Source organism: Stenella coeruleoalba, assembly GCF_951394435.1.
Source record: "Stenella coeruleoalba genome assembly, chromosome: 9".
NCBI lineage: Eukaryota > Metazoa > Chordata > Mammalia > Artiodactyla > Delphinidae > Stenella > Stenella coeruleoalba.
In genome coordinates, this window is record NC_137155.1 from 61567199 (window position 1) to 61593357 (window position 26159).

Sequence of the window (26159 nt, forward strand, 5' to 3'; positions counted from 1 at the left end):
GTGGGATCTTCCTGGACCAGGGCATGAACCCGTGTCCCCTGCGTCGGCAGGCGGACTCTCAACCACTGCTCCACCAGGGAAGCCTCCAGGAGGATTTATTGATTAGAGTAAGAGGTGGGTCCATTCTGGGCTTGGATTGGCTGTTCTTTAAAGAAGGGGGAATCCAACCCCCAGGGTAAGCGTTTGGAAATGGAAATAGAAAGTTCCTGGGACCCTGAAAACAGCAAGAGACCTGCTGGATAGGTAGGGACACTTACCTGTGAGCAAGATCTAGCTCCACTTGGCTCAGCAACCCATAGGACTTACTCTCCCATAGCTGCAGGCACCACCCTGATGGGTAAGCTGCTTCTGCTGTGGCACAAAGCTAGAAGAGCACAGGTGGGCCATGCTTACCAACAGGAAGAGGAAGGAAGTGAGGGATATATTTTGGGATGTGGGTAGCTGACCCTGAATAGTAATTCCCCTATAGTCTTAAAATTTTTTCTGAGTCAATTACTCTGGAAAAATCTTAGGACTGAGGCAGTAAGATCCAAGCAAGTTAAATACAATGTAACCACACAAGATTTTTCATTATTGTTATAGGAACCCCTTCCCACAGTCAACAAATCGTCTCAGGTGATTATGAACGTACTGTACCTTTGATGCAGCAGCGCAGGATGTACTTAATATTAAAATCAGTTTTAGAGTTTCCCTGGTGGCACAGTGGTTAAGAATCTGCCTGCCAATGCAGGGGACACGGGTTCCAGCCCTGGTCTGGGGAGATCCCACATGCCGCAGAGCAACTAAGCCTGTGCGCCACAACTGCTGAGCCTGCGCTCTAGAGCCTGCAAGCCATAACTACTGAGCCCGCGGGTGCGTGCCACAACTGCTGAGGTCCGCGTGCCTAGAGCCCGTGCTCCGCAACAAGAGAAGCCACTGCACTGAGAAGCCCGCGAAGAATAGCCCCTGCTCACCGCAACTAGAGAAAGCCTGCGCACAGCAGCGAAGACCCAACGCAGCCAAAAATAAATAAATAAAATAAATAAAAAAATAAGTTTTATACTGTTAAGTTAAAAAAAATAACGTGCAGATGAATGTGTATAGCACTTGTGTTAAAAAAAAAAAAGCCCTCTGCTTGTCTGTGATGTATACAATATTCCTGGAAGACTTCACAAGAAACTGGTAAAATTGGTAGCCATTGGGAGAAGGAACTGGTAAGCTGGGGGAGAAAGGAAGTAGTATGAGTTTTCATAAGTAAACCTTAGGTACCTTTTAAATCTGGAGCACATACATGCATGCATTAAGAAATAAAAAATAAATACATTAAAAAAATAAATAAGGAGCTTTTATTATCCTCAACAACAGAGGAAAGTCAAGCCTGAAATCTAAGGGTATTAAGTAGCCCCACCATGGAGGGTGGAAGCTGTGGCAGCACCTGGAAGAGCTTCCTCAGAGATTCCCTTAGTCTGGCCACCCTGCCAGAGGCATTTCTAAGGAATCAGGACCCACAGTGATCAGCAGGGAGGAGAACAATGAGAAAAGCTTTCCAGCCTGAAATCAGCCGCTGTCCAGAGCTAGCACCTGGCAAGATACAACTCACTCTTCTGGGGGTCACATCTTTACTGGAAGGTAGGTGAGAATTCACACCTGTGACACCAAATCTCCTCCTCTCTTGGTGTCTCTCTCTCCTATTCCTCTCTGATTCCACATTCCTCTGCTCTTTGGCCACGGTGTTTGATTTCTGAGAAGAGAATGTTGAACAAGTCAAGCTCTTGTCACTCTGAGTCTGAACTCTCATTTGACTTGGAAGACTTATGCTTTCGTTTTTTCTTCTTTTTCTTTTCTTTCTTCTTTTTCTTATGCTTCTCTTTCTTCTTCTTTTTCTTGTGTTTCTCTTTACATTCTGAGGAACTGGAGCTGCTCCCATCTTCATCTGATGTTGAATCCTCCAGTAACTGTTTTAACTGTTGTATCCTAAACACATAAGATTGACCAAAGAAATATATTCAATGTAACTTAAAAAATTCTTTTAGATAAAAATATAAGAACAGTAGTGAGGGTGAAAAATGTCACAAAGCATCACCTCATTAAAGACAGTACTTATTTTTGCATGTTTTCCCCATTCTTGTCTACACCCCTGCCTATTTTACATGACTGTAACCAGTGTACAAGCTATTTTGTATTCTTTTCACTGTCCTAAATGTTTCTGTATGTTTCCATAGTCCTTACTATTATAACTTCTAACAGATGGATACTTTCCTAAATCATTCCCCCACTGTTCAAGTTCATACTAAGTAATCTACCTCCTCAACAATTATAATTCAGCACAGGGAACTATACTCAATATTTTGTAATAACCTGTAAGGGAAGAGAATCTGAAGAAGAATATATGTTATGTATATATATTATATATAATAATTATATATAATTATAGTTCAGTATCACCAATTTGAAAAAATACCCCCCAAACCCCAAAAAAAGTCCTCTTGTTTTTTCACCCTGTCTTTAACCCTGTCTAGGAATTTTTAACAAAAGCTCAGATCTTTAAAGAAGATCTAGAGAAGATAAATTACAGTTGCCAACGTCAACTATCAGTGACATGAGTGGGCTGGGCCAAGCCCATTGCTTTAAGTTAACCCAAGTAGAACAGGCTGGCTTGCTCATTCCCCACACACTGGCTTTTTCAGGGACTATTCCTGTCTTCCAAGTATTTTGCAATTAAAGTACCATATTTACTAAAACCACTCCTCTAATAGTGGAATTAAAAAATTTTTGATTTATAAAGGTTCTAACTATATAATTTCAAACTTTAAGAGGATATTGTTATCATCTGGACAATCTCACCTTACATCCTTTTCATGTCTTTTATTCTCTCGAATGATGTCGTACATGGGATCTTCATGTGCCTTGAGGGTTAGAGAAGGTTATGGTTAGGTTAGGCTTCATAGACTGTTAAATTAAATCCCTCTTTCACTGAAACTAATTTTTTCCCCTCCTGTGTGGTATGATTTTATATTTAATACGTTCTAATCCTTCCTAAGGGTTACCATCATTTCAAACTCCTGGAGGCTATAAAAAAGATTTTCCAGTTATACAAATACAGGGTATAATTTACATAGCCTTTATAAGGAAATAAACCATGGCAAAATCATTATTAAATACCACTCAAGGTTAAAAATCTTGAGGTAATTCTATTTGTTCTATGTGGAAAGATGATCAAGAGATATTATTAAGCAAAACAGGTGATTGGAAATGATGCGTAAGAATGATTCATTTATAGGTACACAAAAACATACTGGATATGACCAAAGAGAAGTCTGGAAGTATATTCAAGCTACTTACTACAAATTCCCTCTGGGGAGAGAGGCAAGATTGGACTTGAAAAATCAATTGTGAAAAACCTTACTGTAATGTTTCCATTTTGTTAAAATAAGGCAAATTTATTCTTATGATATTTGTATAATTAAAAGCTACTTAAATTACTTAAAAATATGAATACACAGAATGAATTTTATGGCATGTGAATTATCTTTAAAAGTATGTTTATTATAAAATTTTTACATATCAAAGAAAACATAAAGTTAAAAATATCTATTATTTTACCAGCCGGGATATCCACTGTTAATATTTTAGTGTGGTTCTTCCAGTCATTATTCATAATTTACAGAAGATTATAATCATGTTATATATACAACCCTATTCTCTTTTTCACTTATGCTTTCATGAATATCTTCCTATGACATTACATATTCTTTTAAAACATAATTCTTAAAAGCTATATGATTTATATGTTGTGGTAACTTATGTTGTATATTGGACACTGCAGTTGTTTCCTATTTTTCTTCGGTTTCTATTTTCTAATCATATAAATAATTCTGAAAGTTATCCTTATACATTCATAATAATTTGTGCATACTGATGTTCTGTTATATCCTTAGATCAATTCTTAGAATTTAGGTTCCTAAATTTTAAAAATATGAATATGTTTCAGTTTTTGAGATTTATCATTAAATTATCTATTACAGGCACTGTAAAAGTTGACATTCCAGGTAGCAGTGATTTATCCAGAATATTTTCTGTAAATTAGTAAAATGAAAACCCAGTATTTTAAATATCTTAAAATCCTTGGAGAATGTTTATATACCCCTGTCTGATATGCTGATAATCCCAATATATCCAGTAATAGCATAGTTAAATTGACCAAAACAGTTACTGAATGGTGAGTTAACCCTGGGAGGTGACTTTGTTAAAGTGATGAAATGATAGATTGATTTTACTGTCATCTAAAGAGGGTACATCGTTTATACACACACTTCCAGTTTATGGTAGAAAAATATACAGACTTTAGACAAAGACTGGGAAACTAGAACCCTGATTTTATTTATGAAATATGAGTTTTTTACATAAGTAAAAAAAGACTGACTGGGGAATTCCCTGGCAGTCCAGTGGTTAGGACTCTGCGCTCTCACTCCTGAGGGCCCAGGTTTGATCCCTGGTCAGGGAACTAAGATCCCACAAACTGCATGCCAAAAAAAAAAAAAAGAGAAAAAACTAACTGAATTGATAAAAATGCCTGCTTCAGAAAAAGAAGCACTGTTCCCAAGACAAAAGCAAATAACATTTTAATACGCATTTTTTTGTTAATGAACTAATCTTTCACACAAATTCGATTTAACAGAGATGTAGTTAACACCAGATACTTTGGGTTAAAGGCTTTCGGAATGTATTTTATGTGAACCTCCAGTTCACTGGTGACTGCCTGATTCACCAACATTCATCATCTCCAGTAAACGTAAATTGACACTCTGGGGTTTTACTTACTACTCTGAACTGTTCTAACTTTTGGTTGCCTTTGATAAAGAAAGGGCATTCTTTGTCGCCCGTTCGGTGACCATACCGTTTACAACGCCAACCTGAAAACAAAGAAAAAGGGATATATTTCTGTAAGATAATGCATTTTTACTCAATCAAGATAAAGGTATCAGTAGATCATATTAAAGCTATTCTTCATTAGATTCCAATTTTAAAAGCAAATATAATTAATGGATGAGCCATGTAAGATCCCAGAAAAGAGAGGGAAACTAATTACTTCCTCAAGTATCCTTTAATCGTAGAGGTTTAGAAATAAACCAAGTACTTACTAAACAATCCCATGCAAAAAGCAAAGTGTGATTTTTTTTGTTTTTTAACTGTGTTACAGGTTGAATTGTGTCATCCCGTCTGCTTCCCCACTGTATCGAATTGTCCTAATCCCTAGTACCTCAGAATGTGACCTTACTGGGAGACAGGGTTTTTAGAGAGGCCTGGAATACATCCTTCCCTCACAGCCCTCAGGAGGACACCCTGACTTTGGACTTTTAGCCTCCGGAACTGTGAGACAATAAATTTCTCGTTTAAGTCATACAGTTTGTGGTACTTTGTTACAGCAGACCTAGTAAACTATACAGGCATCAAGCAACTCCAACCAAGGAGGTCAGGAAGCAGGAAGAGGGATTATAGGTAAGATCAGCCCAATTTGCTCCACGCTGGTAGCTACTGAAAATATGTAGTGACAGGGAAATAATGTTTTCCCCTTTATATTTTTATTTGAGAGTTGGTAGTAGGAAACCATTGGGAAAAAATGAAGTTTAGGGATTCTCTGACCTGCCCCTGTCCTTATCTCCCCACTATTTCCACCTGGGGAAGAAGGAATGCACTCTTAATGCAAATGCAGACCGCTTCAAACACATGTCTGTCTTTATGATAAAAAGGGGGGGATTTTAAATGCCACGGATTGATGTGTGGGTATCAAGAAGGATCCATACCATCTGTGATCAAAACTCTTTGTTAAAGGAAAGGTGATCCTTGTTACTCAAAGTGTGGTCAACGGTACAGACCAGCAAGATTAGCATCACCTGGGAGCTTGTCAGAAATACAGAATCTCAAGCCCACCCTAAGTTTGAGAAGCTCTGCTCTAGATAACACTAGGATCATGGAAATCAATGAATACGGGGTTATGTGTGCATGTGTTTTTCCATCTGGGATGGATCCAAGTTTTGTGGAGTCTGACGCTTACATAAATTAAGGAGAGGAAGGGCTCTTTAGGCAAATTTTTATAGAAAGAAAGAACCATATGACTACACTGGTGGGACTCCAAAGACCTTTGGAAGGTACAAGGGAACCTAAAGGTTAAGCTTCATTAACTTCATGTAAAACTGGTTCTGGTCCAGACTAAACACTTTTAATTTGCAAGTCAATGAAAAGAACTGGGGCTTCCCTGGTGGCGCAGTGGTTGAGAGTCTGCCTGCTGATGCAGGGTACACGGGTTCGGACCCCGGTCCGGGAAGATCCCACATGCCACGGAGCGGCTGGGCCCGTGAGCCATGGCCACTGAGCCTGCGCGTCCAGAGCCTGTGCTCCGCAACGGGAGAGGCCACAACAGTGAGGGGCCCGCATACCGCAAAAAAAAAAAAAAAAAAGAAAAGAACTGTAAAATGGTAAGTGAAGCACAACTAACTACCCTATCACAGAGAGGAGCGGTTTTTAACCATAATTTAAAAAAAAAAGAAAAAAGAAAAAAGAAAGAAATGTAATCAGTTTAATATGGGATTCAACTCTGAAAATAATAAACACAAAGGGTTTACTTAACTAAATTTATGATATAACTATTACTGGGACAATGAGATATATGAAGGGTATGTGTATGAATGGGATGGAGGAAGAAAAAAAGAGCTGAATTCTTGTCTTCTATAGGAAGAAGTCAACAGATAATGAAGAAACCTGAAAAAATCAAGGGGCAGGAATGTAATCCTGTTATCTAGATACACAGGGATAGGGACTTCCCTGGTGGCGCAGTGGTTAAGAATCCGCCTGCCAATGCACGGGACATGGGTTCGGGCCCAGGTCTGGGAAGATCCCACGTGCCACGGAGCAACTAAGCCTGTGTGCCACAACTACTGAGCCTGCGCTCTGGAGCCCGTGAGCCACAACTACTGAGCCCGCGTGCCTACAGCCCATGCTCTGCAACAAAAGAGGCCACTGCAGTGAGAGGCCCGCACACTGCAATCAAGAGTAGCCCCCGCTCGCCGCAACTAAAGAAAGCCCGTGTGCAGCAACGAAGACCCAACACAGCCAAATTAATTAATTAATTAAAAACCCCCCAAAAACCTTTATAGATACATAGGGATAAACTTCAAAACAACCTTCCTAAAAGAGGTTGAGGTGGTCGCCTTTTAGGTGAGGGGAATGAAGGAAAGGGGCTGAGAACCGATATATTAATTATGTGCGTGAAGAATCTTTGTACAAAAAAATGTCTTTAAAGGCAGCTGTATCCTTTCTTCAAATGCCGTCTTACGCTGGATGAAGATGCTGCTGCTCTGGTGCGGTGGAGGGTGTGCACACAGAGCTCTACCTGTTCCAGACCCATCCTCTGTGGCCCAGAGCTCCTCTCAGGTTACCTGGATAAAACCTCAACACCTCTGATGAGGATGACTGACTGAGGTAAGACCCAAGGGACCACCCTCCAATGCATCCCTTGTCCCCCATGGCATTTCTACATGGAATATCCTTTCTGTTACAGGAATATTACTGAAGCGTATACTCCGCAGGTAGCTACGGCCCTGTGGAAGACCATTTTCCTTACAGCCAGAAGCCCTGGAGTCTAGGCACTGCACTGCCTCTTACCACAGAACACTTAATAACATATGCAAGGCGGCTTCCTCATCTATAGCACAGAGATCATGCCCTGACTTTAGCAGGGCTGTGGTGAGAATGAATTAAAAGAAGTGAACTTGTTTGTAAACAGTGGTCTATAACTTGCATGTATTGAGGGTGTTACTTGAAACCCTTCCACACTCACACTGCATGACTTTGACTTCTTTCCCCAGTGGCATCCAAAGTCCTTTGGTTGGTGCGTGGGCCAGAAATTCCCTGGCATGTTCATTGCCTGGGACATCTGGTATACAGTCTTCTGGCTTGGTCTCATCTTCCTGAAAAGGAAACAGTGTGTAAGCTGTGCGGCAAAAAAAGCACCGGAACTCTCTCCCACCTGTCTGAGAACACAGCCCTGCCTGGCTTTCTCATGGGCTGGAGATCCCAATGTCATCATAAGTTACCCTCTGAAGAGCTAGAAAGAAAGACAAATCATAACTGACAGAAAAAACGGAAGTAACTATACTAGAAGAGCTAGCTCTACCATGAAAACAACGTAGCTGCTCTTAGAGAAGAGTTACTAGTGTTTACATAGGATTGATCTGTGAGCTCCAAATTGATTCTAGATCACAAAAATTAGATTCTAAGATCACAAAAGGTTTTCTGCTAACTTAAAAGCTTTGTGGAATGAGGCAGAATATAGAGTTAAACAAGTAAGGTTTCCTGGAATAATAAGAACAATGTGTTAGAGTAAAATAGATTATTAGACCTTGAAGGCCACGGTCATGTTTTATAATCTCACACATGCCGTATTAGTGAGATGTATTTTCATTACCAAATAACTGCACTATATAATTAAGGTGCTGTTTTTTTACCTTATGATTTTTTTTTTTTTTTTTTGCGGTACGTGGGCCTCACTGTTGTGGCCCCTCCCGTTGTGGAGCACAGGCTCCGGATGCGCAGGCTCAGCGGCCATGGCTCACGGGCCCAGCCTCTCCGCAGCATGTGAGGTCTTCCCGGACTGGGGCACGAACCCGTGTCCCCTGCATCGGCAGGTGGACTCTCAACCATTGCGCCACCAGGGAAGCCCTTACCTAATAATTTTTTCAAGTTTCCACGAATATTAAATTTATAATGGAAGAATGTTTTCTAAAAATCTTCTTTTTAAGTTGAAAGTTACCAAAAAGAAAAGGTTACTTTGGCCTTAAGTCCTCTAAGTCTCGCTCCTGCAGAAAGACACTGACACTGTGGCCAGGGTGCTGGAGGAGGGACTCCTGCAACAGGTAGGGCTGGACTGGATGAGCTTCACGTCTCCTCAGAGTCCAGTGTTCTCTGAGCTGATGACATTCAAGAAATCAGCACCGGGGGCGGGGGGGTCAGAGAAGGAACATGGGGCAGGAGAGCTTTGAGGAGATGCAGTCACAAGTGAGACAGAAAGAATGGGAGTGAGCGCTGAGGAACACTCGGGGGGCCTGCAGTGGTTTCTTAGGGGACAGACACAAGGCTGATTAAATTTCTGCAAAGGCACAGGCTGTGACAAAGCCCAAAGTGCATGAACCGACTGCCATCTGCAGGGAAGACACAGAACTATCATAAAAGGAGGTTCAAACCTTATGCAGCTGTTTTTCGTAAGTGACTGAGTCTGAGCACTGAGTCAAATCTGTCTCAGAGAAAAACCAAAAGTACAAACTTCACACTGACCTTGATAAGTCCAGGAGGAGGTTTTTCATAACTAGAAAGGAAGAAAACACCAGTCATGAGCCATGTTCATAGGAATGTAACACATCTCAATCAGCAAAAGGCAACTGCAGACCAAAATAAAAAGGATATTTTTAGTAAGAACTTAAAACCATATTATAATTAACATAGTTAATAAAATATGCCTAGCAGTCAGAGGTCTTATATAAATAAACTGATGCTATACCATATCCTGCTGGGATATAGCACTTAAATTCACCAAAATAATAACTAACTTGGTGTCTTAGGACAATGATTTTATTTTTGGAAGAAGGGAAAGCAAGAGATTGCAGGGAAAATGTGAGGTAACAAGAGCCTTGAACGAATTATGGTTCCAGCCTGTCATTACAGTTGTTGGTTGATTTACCTACCATAACTTCCAGCTTCCATAACACTGAGAGGCTCATGGGGGTGGGGGTGTGTGAGTGATCTGTTCTGACAAGGGTGGGGGCTGTGCAGAGGGGAGGGAGCAAAGCCTGAGGGAAGGGCCTGTTGTAGGGGAAGGAGGGGAGGGTGATCTGTCCCAGAGGCTCCCCCTCCCACCTCGCCTTCCCCCTCCCCCTCCCCCAGCCCCAAAAGCTCCGGATTCAAGATCCTCCCCACTGGCCTATCCTGTTTGCAGAGTGGGCTGCTGGGCTGCCATCTGCTGCGCAGCTCTCTGACTGCCCTTTATGTCCCTACTGACCTCCTGGGACTCAGGGATGCAGGACTCCTGCTTGGTGCCTGGACGACAGGCTGGCACTCAGTGAAGAACTACCGCTAGAGAGGCAGGTGACTGATAGTGTGCAAATGTACTTCCCCTTCCACCAACAGAGAGAGCTCTCAGACCCCCAGGGTCCTGAGGATACAAATCATGCCTGTGCTCCCAACTCATTTCCACTTCTCATCACTCCGCTGGAACTTCTGGAAAAGGCTGATGGATGCCAAATCTAGAAAAGCAGCATCCAATGCTAGGGTTCATTTTAAACAAATCAGTTTTAAAATTTAAAAATTGAGATATAATTGACATATAACACTGTATTACTTTCAGGTGTAATTATGTTCAGTTTCAAGTACTGACACATTGCAGGCTATGCAGCACATAGCATGGGTGTCTGGCTTTTAAATGAGTGCCTAATTGACACAACCCCCTTCTTAAAGAAAAGTAGTTGGAGGGACTTCCCTGGTGGTCCAGTGGTTAAGACTCTGTCCTCCCAATGCAGGGGCACGGGTTCAATCGCTGGTTTGGGAACTAAGATCCCTCATGTCACATGATGCAGCCAAAAGAAAGTAGTTGGAAAAAGAGGCAGAACAACTGAACATCTGAGGTCTTTTCAATGCCTCTATAACGAAATTTTACTGAGAGAGGGCATCAGGATGCTGTGGCTGGTTTAAAACTGTATCTTGGCTCCAATAACTTGGAAATGGGGGATTCCCAAAGTTGCTACACACAGAAGGTGAGTTCAGAGATGATTAATTTTTTGAATTTTGTACAGTGAAAATAATAAATTCTAAAATGGTTAATCATTTATCTAATAGTCAAATAGATACTAATTATCCCCAAACTAGCCAAAAATTGTTTAAGTTCAAAGAAAGAAAGCAGTAGTGTATAGGACAGTGTGCTTGGTATGGTTCTATTTGTGTGTATGGGAAAAGGGAGATTATATATATATAGGATACCTGAGGGAGGGAGCTTTATTTTTCACTTATATTTATTTACATGCAAATACACTGCCTCAATGTTTTTTAGTTACAAAAGAAAAATGAAATTAATGTCATCTGCCTTACACCTATGTTGGTATAAGCCCAGGCTAATAAAGGTCTGAGAGATAAACCAAAGGTTACTTGGGACGTAGGAAAAAAAGAAAAAAGACCCAAAATATGCTAATAGGAGCTCATTTCTGCTATAGAGTTATACAGGCTGCATTTTTGTTTTAAAATTTCAATGTTATTTCTCTAATTGTTTCAGTAATTAAATCCTCACTCTTGCTCTAACCAACTTGCTATTTCCACCTACCAAAAAAGAACAGGTATATTAGGAGAAACTAAACTTAATTTTCAGGCGATATTGAAGGTTCAACTTAAAAACTTACTCCTTGCAGAAGTAACCAGTCAACAATAATCATGCCAGGCTTAGTGCTAAGTACCAGAAGGGAGAACTAAGGGGATAAGGGTACTCCTAAATGAAATCTAGAAAAGCCATAAAGTTGAAACTCCTCTCAGAAACACCCATGTAATTCTTGACAAAGGTACTTTGTAGCTTGGGACCCCCAGAGTGGAGGCCTCCCCAGTGACCCAGCTCATGTCACAAATCTAAACCGAAGTCAGCCTGAACTAATGGGAAATGCCTCACTGTCAAGGAAATCTGGAATACCCCAGTCACGATCCTCCGCCTCAGCTTAATTTAGCTTATCTGACCCTAGATAAGACGACGTGCTAGTCTGATAAGGAAATCCCTGACCCTCTAGCCAATCGTGCCCTATTTCCAAATTGCCTCACCTGAGGCCCCATAAAACCCGCTCTTGTCCAAAATCCCTGGGAAGAGTGTTCCACTGCATGTGAAGTGCTGTACTTCTCAGTCCATGGATTGTTTTCCCTTGAATTAAGGACATCAAACTCGTTAACAAATTGTATCATTTTTCTCTTTAGACATTCTTTAGAACTGTCTTGATAAAGGAGATGTTTTGTTTTTTTGGAGCAGAGAACCCTATATCCCAGCCAGAATGTTTTCCAGTTCTAAATCAGTGTGAATGGGCTTTGCAGGTAAAAAAATTTTACTTTGAATTGTGATCCACTCTCACTGCTGTCTACCTTGTGCAAGTTACTTAAACCCCCAGAGCCTCAATTTCCTCATGGGTAAATAGTTCACAGCAAACATGTGAAAAGCACTCCACAATGCTGGCTTCTGCCTCTTCTGTTGAAGAAAAGTTAGTGCTCTTAGTAGCCTCATGAGGCAGCTCAAGATTAGGCACTAGCACCATAAAGGCCAAGATCGGGACCCAAGAGAGAGGCCTCGCCAACCCTCACATCTTTTTACAGATCTGCAGCTTTACGGGGATTTACCAGCTGCTCCTAAGAGGAGGTGGGCATAGACCTGGCAGTGGACTCTCTACAGACATCATCCCCAGCCGGGTTTACTACCTTTCTAGGCCATGCGACTCTTCAACATCTAGCTCCAGGGATCACTGCCTTTTCCCCATGCAGGTGAGCTGGTATAGGATCATGTCACCTAAGATGGCTGTTCTTTGGCTCTCTTTATATCCCCTATTTGATCAGTCCCTGCGCTTCACCTACACCTTCCTGCATGACTGACCTTCCCTCTTAATCACAGAACTTATTCAATAACTGCCTCTGTGCTTGCCCCGCCCCAGCTAACAGCTCCATTAGGATAGTTTATCAAAGTGAAAACCTCTGCCCTGTGACAGCTGATAACCTGAGGGGCTGTGAGGGACACACCTCTCTGCTGGTTTCCCTGGTAACTGATGAGCCAACCTGGTGTCAATCCCCACTGTAACTGGTAAACCTCCCCACCCCCCAAGCAAAGACTGCTGTCTGTGTCCTGACTGCTGTCTGCTGTACACAGTGGGGTGCTGCTCCAGGACTTTGCTTCAGTCTTATAAGATCCCCTATCCAAGAAACCTTCAGTGTCTCTGTTGCTATCTCCAGGCTCTTTCTTTGGTCTTGTGGCTGGGCAGTTATAAGACTTGCAGGCCTGTGGGGTGCAGTGAGGTATATCAGAGGTGCAGAGGTGGTAGATCAGGGTTCAGCAAATCTATCCCTACCTCCTCTGAGGCTCAGCAAATCACCATGTGATTAGAGGACTGGAACTTTCAGCCCCACCTCCAGGAAGGTTGAATTAATCACTAATGGCCAATGATGAATCAATCAAGCCCCTATAATGAAACCTCTATAAACACCCAAAAGGATGGCATTAAGACAGCTTCAGGGTTGGTGAACACGTGAAGGCGCGGCATACCTGGAGAGGGCATGGAAACTCTACAGAGCTTCTCACATACCTTACCCTATGTATCTCTTCCATCTGGCTGTTCCTGAGTTATAACCTTTTATAATATACCAGTAATCCAGTTAGTAAAACATTTTCCTGAGTTCTATGAGCTGCTCTAGCAAATTAACCAAACTAGAGGAGGGGGTTGTGGAAACCTCCAATTTATAGCAGGTACCAACCTGGACTTGCAAACATCTCTGCACTCTTCCAAATAAGGATTATGATGGAGGCGTCTAGTGTCCATCCTCACCCTCACTGTCACTAATCCAGGGCCTTTCTAAGATTTACTCCCTGAAGATTACACAATAAACAACTGGGTATAAGTAGAATTAGCCTTTTAGATACAGTACAAAGCTTTTTAGGTATGGTATTTCCAAAGCAAATTCTTAAATATTTTCCAATGGAAAGCTGTCGCATGTCATAGGCCTAGGCCTCTTTTAGGAGGAATAATGGAAATTTGCATAAATTGGGCAGGTGATACGGTCCATCAGCAGCCCTTCATTAGAAACATTAATGCTATGTCTTAGGCATTGGGACTTAAGGGAGTTTGGAAGGGAGGTGGTAAAGTCTATGTAAATATCCAGTAATCCGACAATAATTTATTTTTGCCATAGGAGTTATATAAATAACATGGTCAAACTATCTATATTCCTCAAAAATATGTAAATGTTTTTGCCTAGATAGAAAAAAAATGTGACAGAACTGAACATTTCTTTTTTATTTTTTAATTTATTTTTATATTTTGGCTGTGTTGGGTCTTTGTTTCTGCGCAAGGGCTTTCTCTAGTTGCGGCAAGTGGGGGCCACTCTTCATCGCGGTGCACGGGCCTCTCACTCTTGCAGTCTCTCTTGTGGCGGAGCACAGGCTCCAGACGCGTAGGCTCAGTAGTTGTGGCTCACGGGCCCAGTTGCTCCGCAGCATGTGGGATCTTCCCAGACCAGGGCTCGAACCCGTGTCCCCTGTATTGGCAGGCGGGTTCTCAACCACTGCGCCACCAGGGAAGCCCCTGGAACTGCACATTTTGAAATCTTATTATTAGCAATGGACTTCCCTAAAAAAGTCCATTTTAGAACTGTTTCCACAAGTGTAAAGGAATGTGGTTGATTTTTTTTCCTAGGGCTAAACAATTCATTAGTTTAGGTAGCATGTTAAAAAGATATTTCTCAAAGATTAAAGTAATATTTAACTATTGAAAATAACAGATTTGGAAATGAGAATCGGAGTGTGTTTACTGAGTAGCTTGGCTTCTGTGCTGTGACAGCTGAGAAGTGTGCATTATCTTTGTAATAAATCCTCAAAATTAAAAAACAAAAAGTTAGTGGAGGCCCATTATTTTGTGCCATCTGTAAATCCTTGCCATTATATCATTCAGATTGTGACAGGTTGCCCTGGGCAGCATGAAGACTAAATTAAGATAAATTTTGATAAGAGATTATCTCCTAAATAGGCATGGGACAAAAAAATCTTTATTTTGCCAAGTACTTAATAATACTCTTTGTGTATTTGAGTGTTGGGGTAGGATTTCTTTTGGAAGAGTCCTTCACGTAAGCATACTCCATCCCAGTTGTTCCTGTAGCCTGGCCCTATGGGGGCTGGAAGGCAGAGATGAAACTCCACATATACTCAAAATGTCCGTTCTGTTATGCCCAGTAAGTAGCCCAGGAGCACTTGAGTGACAGAGCTGGAAAATGGACAGGAGCATGTGTGGAAGACTCAGATGCCTTTGGGGGCCTGGCAGGTATGGTAAGAGTAAGAAAAATTAAGGTCAGGTGTAAGAAAATGACCAGAGGAGTGTGAGGGTAACTAAAGAGGGCATACCAGGTGGCAAAAGGATTTGAATTCCACTTGTAAAAAACCACAGTGGAACTTAACATGCCTGGTTGACCAACTTACTTATCTGTCTTCCTTTCCCAGACTCTCTTAAAATGACAATTAAAGAAATAAAAAAAGGTTAGAAGCCACACAGAAATCCTGAGAGGGGATACAAGGCTGGAGACAAGAAAGGAAGGGAAAGAGAACGAAACCCTCATCTACTATAACATGAGCTTAATAGGTAACATTTACTATTCAATCGAAAAAAAGCAGTAAAAGCATATAATTCAGAAATAGTTAAATCCCAGAGAAAAAATTAAGTTTCCCCATTGAAGCCTTGGTTGGAGGGAAAGGTACAGGGAGTGTGAGTAGAGATACAAACCACTATTTTTTGAAATTAGACTTTTCATACTATTTAATGTTTAAACTACGTTAAAGTATTATTCTGGAAATACAGACTTCCATTTAAAAGGAAAGAAGCCTCTGAACTAGCCAAACTATAAATATGTCAACAGCCCAGAACTTTTAAAATCTCTGAACTGAAAAATCCCACTGGTCTGAGAATCAGACACCCCGGTTTCTCTTTAGTTTTGTTAGTTTACAGTTCCGTGTGTGCTTTATTAGGTTACTTAACTGCTGAACCTGCATTTTCTCATGTGCAAAAGGAGGTTATAAAAGGATGTCTGTGAGTGCGCTCTGAGCTACAAAATAAATGTAGAGTATTAACAACTATGTGGCATCCTACAGTTAGGATACTGAGGGCTAGGGGGTGGGGTAGGGCGGCTGAGCCCTGCCGGAACTTATCCTAGGGAACACTGTTTAACATCGGCCTTGCACAGGCAACAAAGAGCCTCCCAGAGTGCCCTGAAGGGGCCAGGACCGTGGATGCCAGCAATCCACAACCACTGCCCACTGAAATGAAATTCAGCTCAAGAGCCACGCTGAAAAGAGCAGGCCAGGCTACGAGGAAGTATGCATTTTGCGCCAAAGCTCCCAGCGGTTAATAATGAAGGATTAACCCTTTAAGGACTTTTCATGCTGTCTCAGCAATCATGAGAAGGTAGGTAATGGGAAGCGCCTAAAACAAATAATTCAGATAACTCAGTGAACACCAAACTTAGTAAAGTCAGACTTCTAAAGCTGATTACAGAACGACAGAAACACAGAAAAGAGCTGCAAGGGTCATTAATCCAACCTTCCACCTGATGTTTAAATCTCCTTTACAACCAACCCTTCTCTCAGGCGTTATCTGGACTCTCTCCAACCCCGGGTAGCTGGGGGAGTACAGTGCCTCCTAGGTCAGGCCACGCTGACCAGCAAGAATCTATGACTCTGGTCCTAATTCTTCTTGTTGAGCTGGAACTGGCCTCTTTGTAGCTTCCACCCTTAACCCTGGTAAAAAAAAATCCTGGGAACGAGAGAGAAGTCCACGCTCTCTTCTACCTGACAGCTCCTCCCGAAGCGTCAGGGACCAGGCCCTCACCCCACGTTTTTTCTTCCCTTCCTCACCGCGCACTCACGTTACGGGACTGGGCTTTTTCCTCCCTAGTTAACAGCACTAAATGAAAAGAATGGGGATTGTACCCAGTTCAGAGCGAGCCCCTTGAACTGAGAAATGGGAAAGGACCCAAGGGCGCAGCCGCACTTCTCCTGTACTCAAATTCTGACCGACACCGACGTCGCCGCACGAGGAATAAAACCGTAGTTTCCGGCGGAGAAGCGCCCGCCCGCCGCCGCCTCGCGCGCCCGGGACGAGCCTGGGGATGGAGCCTCCCCCCTCTTCCTCCAGCGGCTGAGAGTCCAGCGTCCCGCAGCCCGGGATCAAAACCCGCACCCGGCTCGCTGGGGACGAGCCCACCTGCCCACTCGCAGGTCTCCAACGCCGGGCGGGCTCCGCCGCGCGACCGCGGGCCCCGACCCCATTCCTCGCATTAGTCGGGGGCGGGCGTGACGGACTCACAAGGACTCCAGGTGCTTGAGCTGCTGCAGCTGCTGCGCGTCGTGCCGCCGCCGCCTCTGTTCCCGGCGGCGCTGCAGCTCTTGCTCCGGAGGCTCCCGCGGCCGCCGTGCGCCCCCTGCCCCCGCGTCGTCGCGCCCGGGTCGGGACGACATCGCGGCCCCGCGCGGCGCGGCTGAAGCGGCCCCGTGCGGCGCGGCTGAGGCGGCCGGCGCGGCGAAGACGGTACTTCCTCTGCGCTGCGCACGCCTAGCCCCGCAGCGCCCCCTCCCGCTGCCGATCCGCGTCCCGCCGGGCCGAGCCGGGTGTCCCCTCCGCGGCCGCCTGCACCGTGCCGCCCAAAGGCCAGCGCGGCCTCAAGTTGTTGATCGGAGCGCCGGGTCCTGCAAGTCAGGTCGGCTGGTGCCGGAGGCCGGAGCGCGCTCCCTGGCGGCGGCCAGGAGTCTCGGTGCTGAGGACGCTCTGTCGGGACCCTGAGCCAGTTCTGCGCGTGGCTGGGCCCCTCTCCGGGTCGGACGCCTCCCCTCGAGATCTTCGTCCCTGAAGGCCGGGAAACCTGTGCAAGTAATTTTCGTATTCCCCCAGTGTCTAGGCGTACAGGAGCTGCTCGTTACATGTTAGTAGGATTCATCTAGTTTTGGAGAAAGCAAGGCTTCCACAGAAGTTCTCCAATTTTCCAGAACATGTGATCCATGCTATGTATAGTCAGTGTAGTATACTGTATTCAGATAAGGTTTGGGTTATGGAAAAGAAAAGCTAATATACACTGTGTACTTTTTATGCGGTCATTGAGCTAAGCCCTTAATAGGAGTTGATTTAATTTTTAAAATCGTAATAAGTGCTGTACGTAATACCCATGTGTACTATCCTTATTTTACAGATAATGAGGCCCGAGAGTTAACTGACATGCCCAAGGAAACAGAACTAGTAGGTCATGGAGCCAGGATGCAAAAGTGTAAGGTGCTTAACTAGGTTGTGCTTTGAAACTGTATCTGATATATAATTTTTTCAGCCTTGAAATAATGGAAGAAGCTGCAGAGGAATTAAAAATAACTGCATAAGGGAAATGCTTGCCAAAATATTCAGTTGTTAATAACCCAAAGTGAAGAGCTCTTTCAAATTTATTCAAGAAAACACAAACACAGAAGCTATGCACAGACATGTGAAATTATGCTGATATATGTTCTGGAACTTGGAAATGACCTCTTCCTCTAAGAATGAAGCCAATTAAAATTGTTGCATGAATGTATGATTCAGCCATTCATGTGTAACAGATCAGGACCCTGTGGGGGCCTTCCAGGATAGACCCCTCCCCCATATACTCTGCTATAGCTCCTGTTGGAAGTACCCAGATAATAGTATCTCATGCATATTTCCTGAGTTTTTCATTTGGTAAAAACCACAAGTGGAAGAAATTAACTACTTGATGATCATGAGCCCCAGCCCCCAGACCTTCTGGCACCTAAGGATTGATAATGTTAAATTAACCACCCAGTTACCTCAACATCAACCAATCAGAGAGTTGTGCAGTAGCTGATCACATACCCTGGGACGCCCCTCCCTCACCTTGCCTTTAAAAATGCTTTGGTGAAACCCTTCAGAGAGTTCAGGGTTTTTTTTTTTTTTTTTTTTGAGCATGAGCAAACAGTTCTCCTGGCATGGCCCTGCGATAAATCTTTCTCTGCTCCAAGCTCCAACATTTGCGTTTGTTTGGCCTCACTGTGTGTCGGGCACACAAACTTGCGCTCGATAACGATGGAAGTTACCTGGGCCAATAAATGACCTGTATGATATCTTATAAGACATCCAAATCCAGTCAAGAAGGGGGATATAGTCTTTGGAAGCTGTGATTTACAAACAAAGAAAATGTAATTGTGTTGCAGAAAGAAGTTGGTCTACAAAATCAAGAAGAAAACCAAGGGAAAGCAATCAGGTAGTGTTTTTCCAGCGCTGTTGTTATAGAACAGCACGTTCCGGGTGTCCCACGCACAGTTCATATTCCTTCCTCTTCAAGGTAACAATGTACTGGATCAGCAGCACCCCAGCCACCAGGGCGCACACGCTGGCGCTTGCTACCGCGCTCACCCTCGCCATGGCCGCTTGGTCCATGGACGGGGCCTCCTGCGCCTTCGGGTCAAGAGAAGAGGTCGCTGGGTGGCTCGGGCCTCGGATGCTCCGCCCCAGAGACCAACCCAGACGCCCCGCCCCGCGCCGCCCTAGCCCCGCCTCCTAGGAAAGCCCCACCCACGAGCGGCGGGAACGGAGAAAGGAGTGGGAGGGGCGTGGCTTGCGTCCCGGCCGGGGGGCGGGAGGTGGGTCTTCCTCAGAACCCGCGTCCAAGGAACTGTACAAGAACAGAAAAGAGGAGTCGAATTAATTCTCTCTCTCTCTCTGCTAATGAAAACCGGGCAGTAGTTCATTCTAGCTCCGCCCAGTAGAAATCTGATTCCAAACATCACTCAGAAGAAAATCCTCCGCCTTCCTCTCTCCTGACACCCAGGACTACAACCCCCAGAAGGCATCGGGGCTCAGCTGAGTTGCGCAGTAGCGTTCGTTGTAAAGTGCTATGACAACAGGGCGGAGATGGCTTGGAGTTAGGCTTGAGTGGGTAGGTGTCCCTTCCGCCGCTGCTGTCCTTTTTCTGCTACATCCCACTCACTGCCTCCTTCATCATTTCCTCCTCTTTGTGAGCAGCAGGTCTTACCGCTGTTCTTTCCTGCCTGATATCTGCCACGGGATTGATGCCGTTTTTCCTGCTTGTCTCTGAGGGTGACAGAGAGGGGATGCAGGGGAGCTACTTGGTGGGATCCCTCCAGCTCTGTGGAGCTGGTAGTGCCAGGTGGTGAGGCGCTGTCTTTGCCTGGGACGTGAAACAAGTTGGATCAGGAGAACGAGAGGGAGAAGTAAGGGTTGCTTTTTCCTGCACCGTCCGTTCTTGCTCGTCGTTCCAGCCCTGGAATCCTGGCAGACGTTCTTAAAGGGAAATCGGTGGAAGGAGAGTTCGAAGAAAGGTGGGGCAGGACCCACCTGACTCGGCATCAGGTAAGAAAGTATGTCTAGAATTAAACATCGGGTGCATGAATGCCCTTTCAGTGTTTTATTTTTTAGTCAGATTGATTCTCTGGTGCCATATAATTTGGGGGATATAGGGCGATAGGTTTCTTATGAAGGATGCTTGCATTCAAAACAAAACAAAACGAAACTGCCAGAACAATGTGTGTGTGTGATCCTGTGAACATTTTTGAGAAAGGGTGATAAGAATTTTTAGAGATTCCTTTCAGGAATGTCACGTGGTGCACAAGCATTTTCCTCCTGTGACACTTCAACAGGTCTTGTGAGCAAATGGTCAAAGCAGTTCCCATCCTATGACTGAAGTAGGATGCATGTACTAATACCCCCTAATTCCTTCTTGCAATAGGATTATTGCTTATCCTTCTCCCTTTACCTTGCAGACCACAGCAGTTTCGATGAGCTGAGGTGATATTATTAGCATCTTCCTTTCCCAATCAGTTCCTGCAATCGACTCCAGTTTCCTGGAGTTTTTTTGTTTGATTGTGTTTTTTGTTTTGTTTTTTTTGGCATCTCACTTTTTTTTACTAAACATGCCAATAAAAAAAATAAATTTATTTATTTATTTATTTTTGGCTGCGTTGGGTCTTCGTTGCTGCACACAGGCTTTCTCTAGGTTGTGGTGAGTGGGGGCTACTCTTCGTTGCGGTGCGCGGGTTTCTCATTGTGGTGGCTTCTCTTGTTGTGGGGGACAGGCTCTAGGCACACGGGCTTCAGCAGTTGTGGCACGTGGGCTCTAGAGCGCAGGCTCAGTAGTTGTGGCGCAGGGGCTTAGTTGTTCCGCGGCATGTGGGATCTTCCCGGCCCAGGGATCGAACCCGTGTCCTCTGCATTGGCAGGTGGATTCTCAACCACTGCGCCACCAGGGAAGTCCCTCCATTTTGATTTTTAAATGCACTCTTTTCTTTAATGGTTAAAGCAGGTGTACAATGCATGTTTGAGCAGATGTACAATGCATGTTTGACAGGCCGTGAGACAGGCTGTTCTAGTTAGCATAAAGTTTACATTAAATCATATATAAGCCAGAATGACTTCCCCATACCTCAATATGTGAACATTTCTTCCATCAAGTGTATTTACAATGGAAGAGTTTTGGAGTTTGTCAGATGCTTTTTCTGACTCTGTTGACATGATTAGGTGGTTTTTGATTTTTATTTTATTGCTTTGGTATATTTCCTTAATTAATTTTGGGTGTTAAACTAACATTGTATTCCTGGGCTAAATTGCACTTGGCCATGGTGTATAATTCCTTTAATATATTGCTTGATTCATTTTGCTAGTGTTGTGTTGAGGATTTTTACATACATATTTGTAAGAGATATTGGTCTGTAGTTTTCTTGTATTTGTCTAATTTTGGTATCAATGTACACTAGCTTCATAGAATGAGTTGGGAAGTGATCCCTCCTCTTTCATTTTTTGGAGAGGTTAGTGAACAATTGATGTTAATTAAAAAAAAATATTTGGTAGAATTTACCATCTGAGCCTAGTCTTTTCTTTTTTTCTTTTTATTTGAGCCTAGTCTTTTTTTGTGTGTGTGTGGATAGTTTTTTGATTACTAATTCAATCTCTTTACTTGTTATAGGTTTATTTAGATTTTCAGTTTCTTCTGTAGTCAGCGACAGATAGTTGGGAGCAGGACAAATAATGCTGATGTCCTGCCCTTCCTGGGAAAGTAGTTCTCTGATTGGGAGCTGTGGGGAGAGGGTTCTTGGCTGTACTACTCTGGAGTGCAGTTTCCATCTTGCTGAGCTAGGAGTATGGAGAGGAGTGAGTTGTAGTTTAAATACTACAGACTCTTACTGTTCTTACTGAGTTTTAGATTTTTAATGTTTCTTTATTTGTTGTATGCTCTTAGGACAATTTCCGGAGACTTGAAATGGTTGTTTTAAAAAATAATTTTCAGTTTCACTGGGAAGTGGGCCAGTGGAGCTTCTCACATGTCACGCTGAAAAGTGGAATTCTCTGAAACCTTAAATTGCTTAGCATATGGTTATGTGAGAAATATCTATATTATCAAAAGATTTCATCAGAGTTCCATTAGATATCAAGGTGCTCCAGTGTCTGTAAGACTTATATTTAAGAGCAAGTATAGGGCTTCCCTGGTGGTGCAGTGGTTGAGAGTCCGCCTGCCGATGCAGGGGACGCGGGTTCGTGCCCCGATCCTGGAAGATCCCACATGCCGCGGAGCGGCTGGGCCCGTGAGCCATGGCCGCTGAGCCTGCGCGTCCGGAGCCTGCGCGTCCGGAGCCTGTGCTCCGCAACGGGAGAGGCTGCAACAGTGAGAGGCCCGCGTAACGCAAAAAAAAAAAAAAAAGAACAAGTATAAAAGTGATTATATATAAGTTTATTAGGAACACAACTGCTGTGTGCAACGAGAAATTTTTTGTAGGTGTGTTTTATTTGTTCAAGCCAAAGGATTAAGCTTTTTTTTTTCTCAGATAAACTGGGATATCCAGCAACCTTAAATTGTTCAGACTTGCTATCAAATCCATCTTCGAAGCCAAAGTGGAAAAGAACTCCCCTTTGAAACCTTTTGCCTTGTAGCTTACGCTGTCATTTAAAAATACATCAATTATTAGAAAAGGAAATTAATGATGTACAAATTGCACAAATGAGGGTTTGTGGTTTCTTAATTTCTTGGGAGTGGGCAGTGCGCCTTCCTCTGCTTCTGCCTTTGAAATTGGAGAGAGAGGCCCTGGGAAACATACTCCTGACCATCAGCCCAAATTGTTGGTTTTCCTATTGTTCACTAATTTTTCAAAGATGTAAGACGTTATTCAATAATTTATTGTCCACCGTGGTAAATGTTAACAACTGGGTCATGGGGGAACCAGTATGCAGAATTTTGGTATAATGGAATTTATGCAGTTCTGCTATGTATTAGCTTATGTTTTGCCCTGGTATGAAAGTAAGTTGGTCTGAAATGAAGCAGCTGTGGTCTTGTGAGGAAGAGCGATTTGTTGGACCTAGGTTTGAAATTAGCAACCCCTCCCCCAACCTTTTAAAAATTAAAACAAAGCGAAACCAAAAAAATCCCTCTACTGACCCACGCTTTTTCAGTGTTTTGGATATTAAATTGCAGGCAGTGACAGCCTAATAATATAAGGGTCTAGAGTAGGGACAGGGTATGCAGAAGCAAGTTTCTGCCATTAGCTGTGTGATTTAGGGGTGTCATTATAATCTACAGAATGAGAAGACCAGCTGATTGATGGGTACCTTCTAGCTGTTGAAGCTCTTGATTTTAAAAGTGAGTCTTTTTTTCAAACTTTGGAAAGGTAACTAACTGGTGACAGAGGTCACAGGAAAAAGGAAGAGAAGTAGAGCATTGCTATAAGAAAACATCCACTTAGACTATCAGGTATCTGTGCAACTAGTGCTTTTCAAATTTTAAGGTGTATGTGAATCACTTGGGGATCTTGTTTGCGGTGGGGTTGAGATTCTGCATTTCTCACAAGCTCTTGGGTGATGCTGACCTGCTGGTCCAGGTACTACACTTTGGGTAGCAAGGAGCTGAACAATCGAGGAAAGGAGGGCTTTCAGAAGCTAATGAAGTGGTAGGTGACTAAGGAGAAATTGATAGAGCAGGAGAAACAGGAAGGAAATAAATGTTGCCAGTGGTATTTTGTTACTAGGAATAGGTATTAAATTTTATGATAGAAGTCCATGAGAAATTAGTGCTTGATGTAGAACAGTTCCATTTACACACCATGTTGCAGAGTTAGTTTTTCATATTGGAGTGTTTTTCCCCCCATTATTCTAGCAAGCTGAAAAAATTTGTTCAGTAACAAAGGTTTTTAAGGCCATTTTCACATAATAGCTATTTTCATCTGATGCAGTCATGTGTGTTTATATTCAAACTACAGATACATGCACTTTTTCCCTTTCCTGATTATGCCTTTTATCCTTTTGAGTAATCATAGCTATGATGATGACTATAGTGCTGTGAGTCCTCCTAGTGAATCATTGAATGGTATTGAATTTGGGTAGTATTCTGCCCTGTGCTGCAAGAGAATGACGTATCTTCATTGCGGCAGTCCAATGGTATGGCGTATTTTAATTTTCCAATGTATCTCGAGTACATAATGAGAATATATGGTACTTATTAAGTACTGTTACTTCCCTCTCAAATTAAAAAAGTCCAATAAAAGTATAATAGGAGTGTTTATTACATTTTTGAATACTTGCTGTGAGATTGGAAGTTTAGTCATCTGGCAATTTGTATGGTTACATAGTGCCATTATTAATAACAGCTGATGCAGATGTTTTTCAGAAACTCTCCCACATGTTAAAACTCATGATAAGTTCATTTACCTGCTATGTATTTTTCCTTCACTTTCATCAACACCTTGCCTTTACCTGACTACTTTCCTTTTCAGCATAAAGAGAGGGTCTTAGATGGAGTTTTCTTTCTTTTTCCCCCATTATTTGTTTCTTTAAACTTGTCTTTTTTTTTTTTTTTTGCTGTATACGGGCCTCTCACTGTTGTGGCCTCTCCCATTGTGGAGCACAGGCTCCGGACGCGCAGGCTCCACGGCCATGGCTCACGGGCCCAGCTGCTCCGCGGCATGTGGGATCTTCCCGGACCGGGGCACGAACCTGTGTCCCCTGTATCGGCAGGCGGACTCTCAACCACTGCGCCACCAGGGAAGCCCCTGCTGCAGTCTTTTTAATGACCAAACTGAAGGGAAATTAGGTGTTATGCCTAGGAATTATGTGCTAACTAATTGTGGTAGAATTTGAATCTTGATCCTCCAAAGAATATGTTTGTTACTTCGTACAGTTGTCTACTAAATGTCCCAGAAGAGAGAATTGACCCAACATAAATGTATAATTTCTCAACTTGACTTTCTGATGGCATTGCAAAATATCTGATTAATGTTTCCACTCACTTGGATTTGTGGTTTCACATATGTCCACAAAATACAAAAAATTAGAGTTTAATACAATGTTTTTTCTCAAAGTTGTCTAACTTTAGTTTGCTATGTATGCCTTAAGAGTTAATTAATTCAGAACAACAACAACAAAAAAGTTAATTAATTCATAAATCATGGTGTGAAGTGGATTTTTTTTTGTGAAGTGGATTTTTATTATAAATAAATGCTTTCTTTTCAGAGTGAACGAAAATGTCTTTATTTAAAGCCCGTGATTGGTGGTCTACTGTTCTGGGAGAAAAAGAAGAATTTGATCAAGGCTGTTTGTGTTTGGCTGATGTTGACAATACTGGAAATGGACAAGGTAAACAACTTATGACCAAGCATCTTGGAGCAAAGCATTTTATAGGGGTGGAATAAAAATGACTTCTTTTTTTTAATGTGTACTTTATAGAACTTAGGTGAACTGTCATGACTATGCCCTAGTTTTTAAGGTAGTTTTCCTTATAAGTAATATTTAAGTAGCAGGCTGATAAATGTAGTTATTACTTATGTTTTGTTGTTTGTGTTTTTCTGGTTTGTGTTGATTCTGTCATATTATTTGCTGGAACTCAGAAAAATATTATAAGGCATCATTTAATTTGTTTTTATTTGTTGCAAAATCAGGTTTCGTAGGGTAGAGCTGGTAAAATATTTTGAATTTTGAAAATTTTTCTTTTGTAGAAGCTGCAAGAAAAAATATATTCTTTTAAAAGAGAATCTGAAAGCCATTTACCAGAATGGAGAAATTATGTTAGCTCTATTTGTTTGTAGAAAACAATTGTTAAATCATTGCTTTCATTTTTATATTTTGAAACTAGAAACAATATTCTATTTTATTCTTATATTATTTGCTCCTCTTTGCATCATCATATAAGTGGTCTTTAAAACATTTTAGTTCTGTATTATTGCTACTTGAAATTTATATTTGGTTTGAGTGATTTATAGTCATGAGCTTTTTTTTTGTAATTCAGATAGTCACTGGCCTCTTAAAAAGAAAACTTATTATAATAATTTTTCTTTTGTTCATTGTATATAAACATTGTCCCCTTATATTTTTCTTTATTCTATTTATCTTGCC

At 42.6% G+C, this 26159-nt stretch overlaps 2 protein-coding genes across 9 annotated transcripts in view; one reads left to right on the top strand and one right to left on the bottom strand.

Annotated features, from left to right (window-relative positions):
* Positions 1-1178: 1178 nt before the first annotated feature.
* Positions 1179-17319, bottom strand: RP9 (RP9 pre-mRNA splicing factor). 4 transcript variants are annotated; one of them, XR_013829913.1, is made up of 7 exons: positions 17103-17319; positions 9310-9340; positions 7817-7946; positions 4801-4892; positions 2824-2885; positions 1627-1953; positions 1179-1198 (listed from the first exon to the last, which is right to left on the bottom strand). XR_013829913.1 is itself a non-coding variant. In XM_079932375.1 (6 exons), the coding sequence occupies exons 1-6, from the start codon at positions 17252-17254 to the stop codon at positions 1755-1757; spliced, it is 666 nt and encodes a 221-aa protein (XP_079788501.1). In that variant the 5' UTR covers positions 17255-17319; the 3' UTR covers positions 1222-1754. The 4 variants fall into 4 exon arrangements, 3 of the variants coding, with proteins under 3 accessions (XP_079788501.1, XP_079788502.1, XP_079788503.1); XM_079932375.1 differs by lacking the exon at positions 1179-1198 and having other exon boundaries at positions 1222-1953; XM_079932376.1 differs by lacking the exon at positions 1179-1198 and having other exon boundaries at positions 1222-1953; positions 17001-17214.
* A 1860-nt stretch (positions 17320-19179) lies between these two features.
* The window catches only part of BBS9 (Bardet-Biedl syndrome 9), a 614322-nt gene continuing 607342 nt past the window's right edge, over positions 19180-26159 (top strand). For 4 of the 5 annotated variants that reach the window (XR_013829928.1, XR_013829929.1, XR_013829931.1 and 1 more), the window contains exons 1-2: positions 19180-20141; positions 25281-25403. Coding sequence is in view for 1 of the 5 variants with exons in the window: in XM_079932453.1 (XP_079788579.1) it covers positions 25292-25403 (112 nt within the window). In the remaining 4 variants the exon portion in view is untranslated. The remainder of the gene's footprint in view (positions 20142-25280; positions 25404-26159) is intronic. The other variant, XR_013829930.1, reaches the window with a different exon arrangement.

Excerpts from the sequence above, each read along its gene's own strand:
- RP9 (XM_079932375.1), bottom strand. The coding sequence starts at position 17,254 with ATGTCGTCCCGACCCGGGCGCGACGACGCGGGGGCAGGGGGCGCACGG. Across the intron at positions 4,893-7,816 it reads AGAAGTCAAAGTCATGCAGT|GTTGGCGTTGTAAACGGTAT; the intron begins GTGAGTGTGGAA and ends CTTTGTTTTCAG. Across the intron at positions 2,886-4,800 it reads AGTTAGAACAGTTCAGAGTA|GCACATGAAGATCCCATGTA; the intron begins GTAAGTAAAACC and ends CTAACCCTCAAG.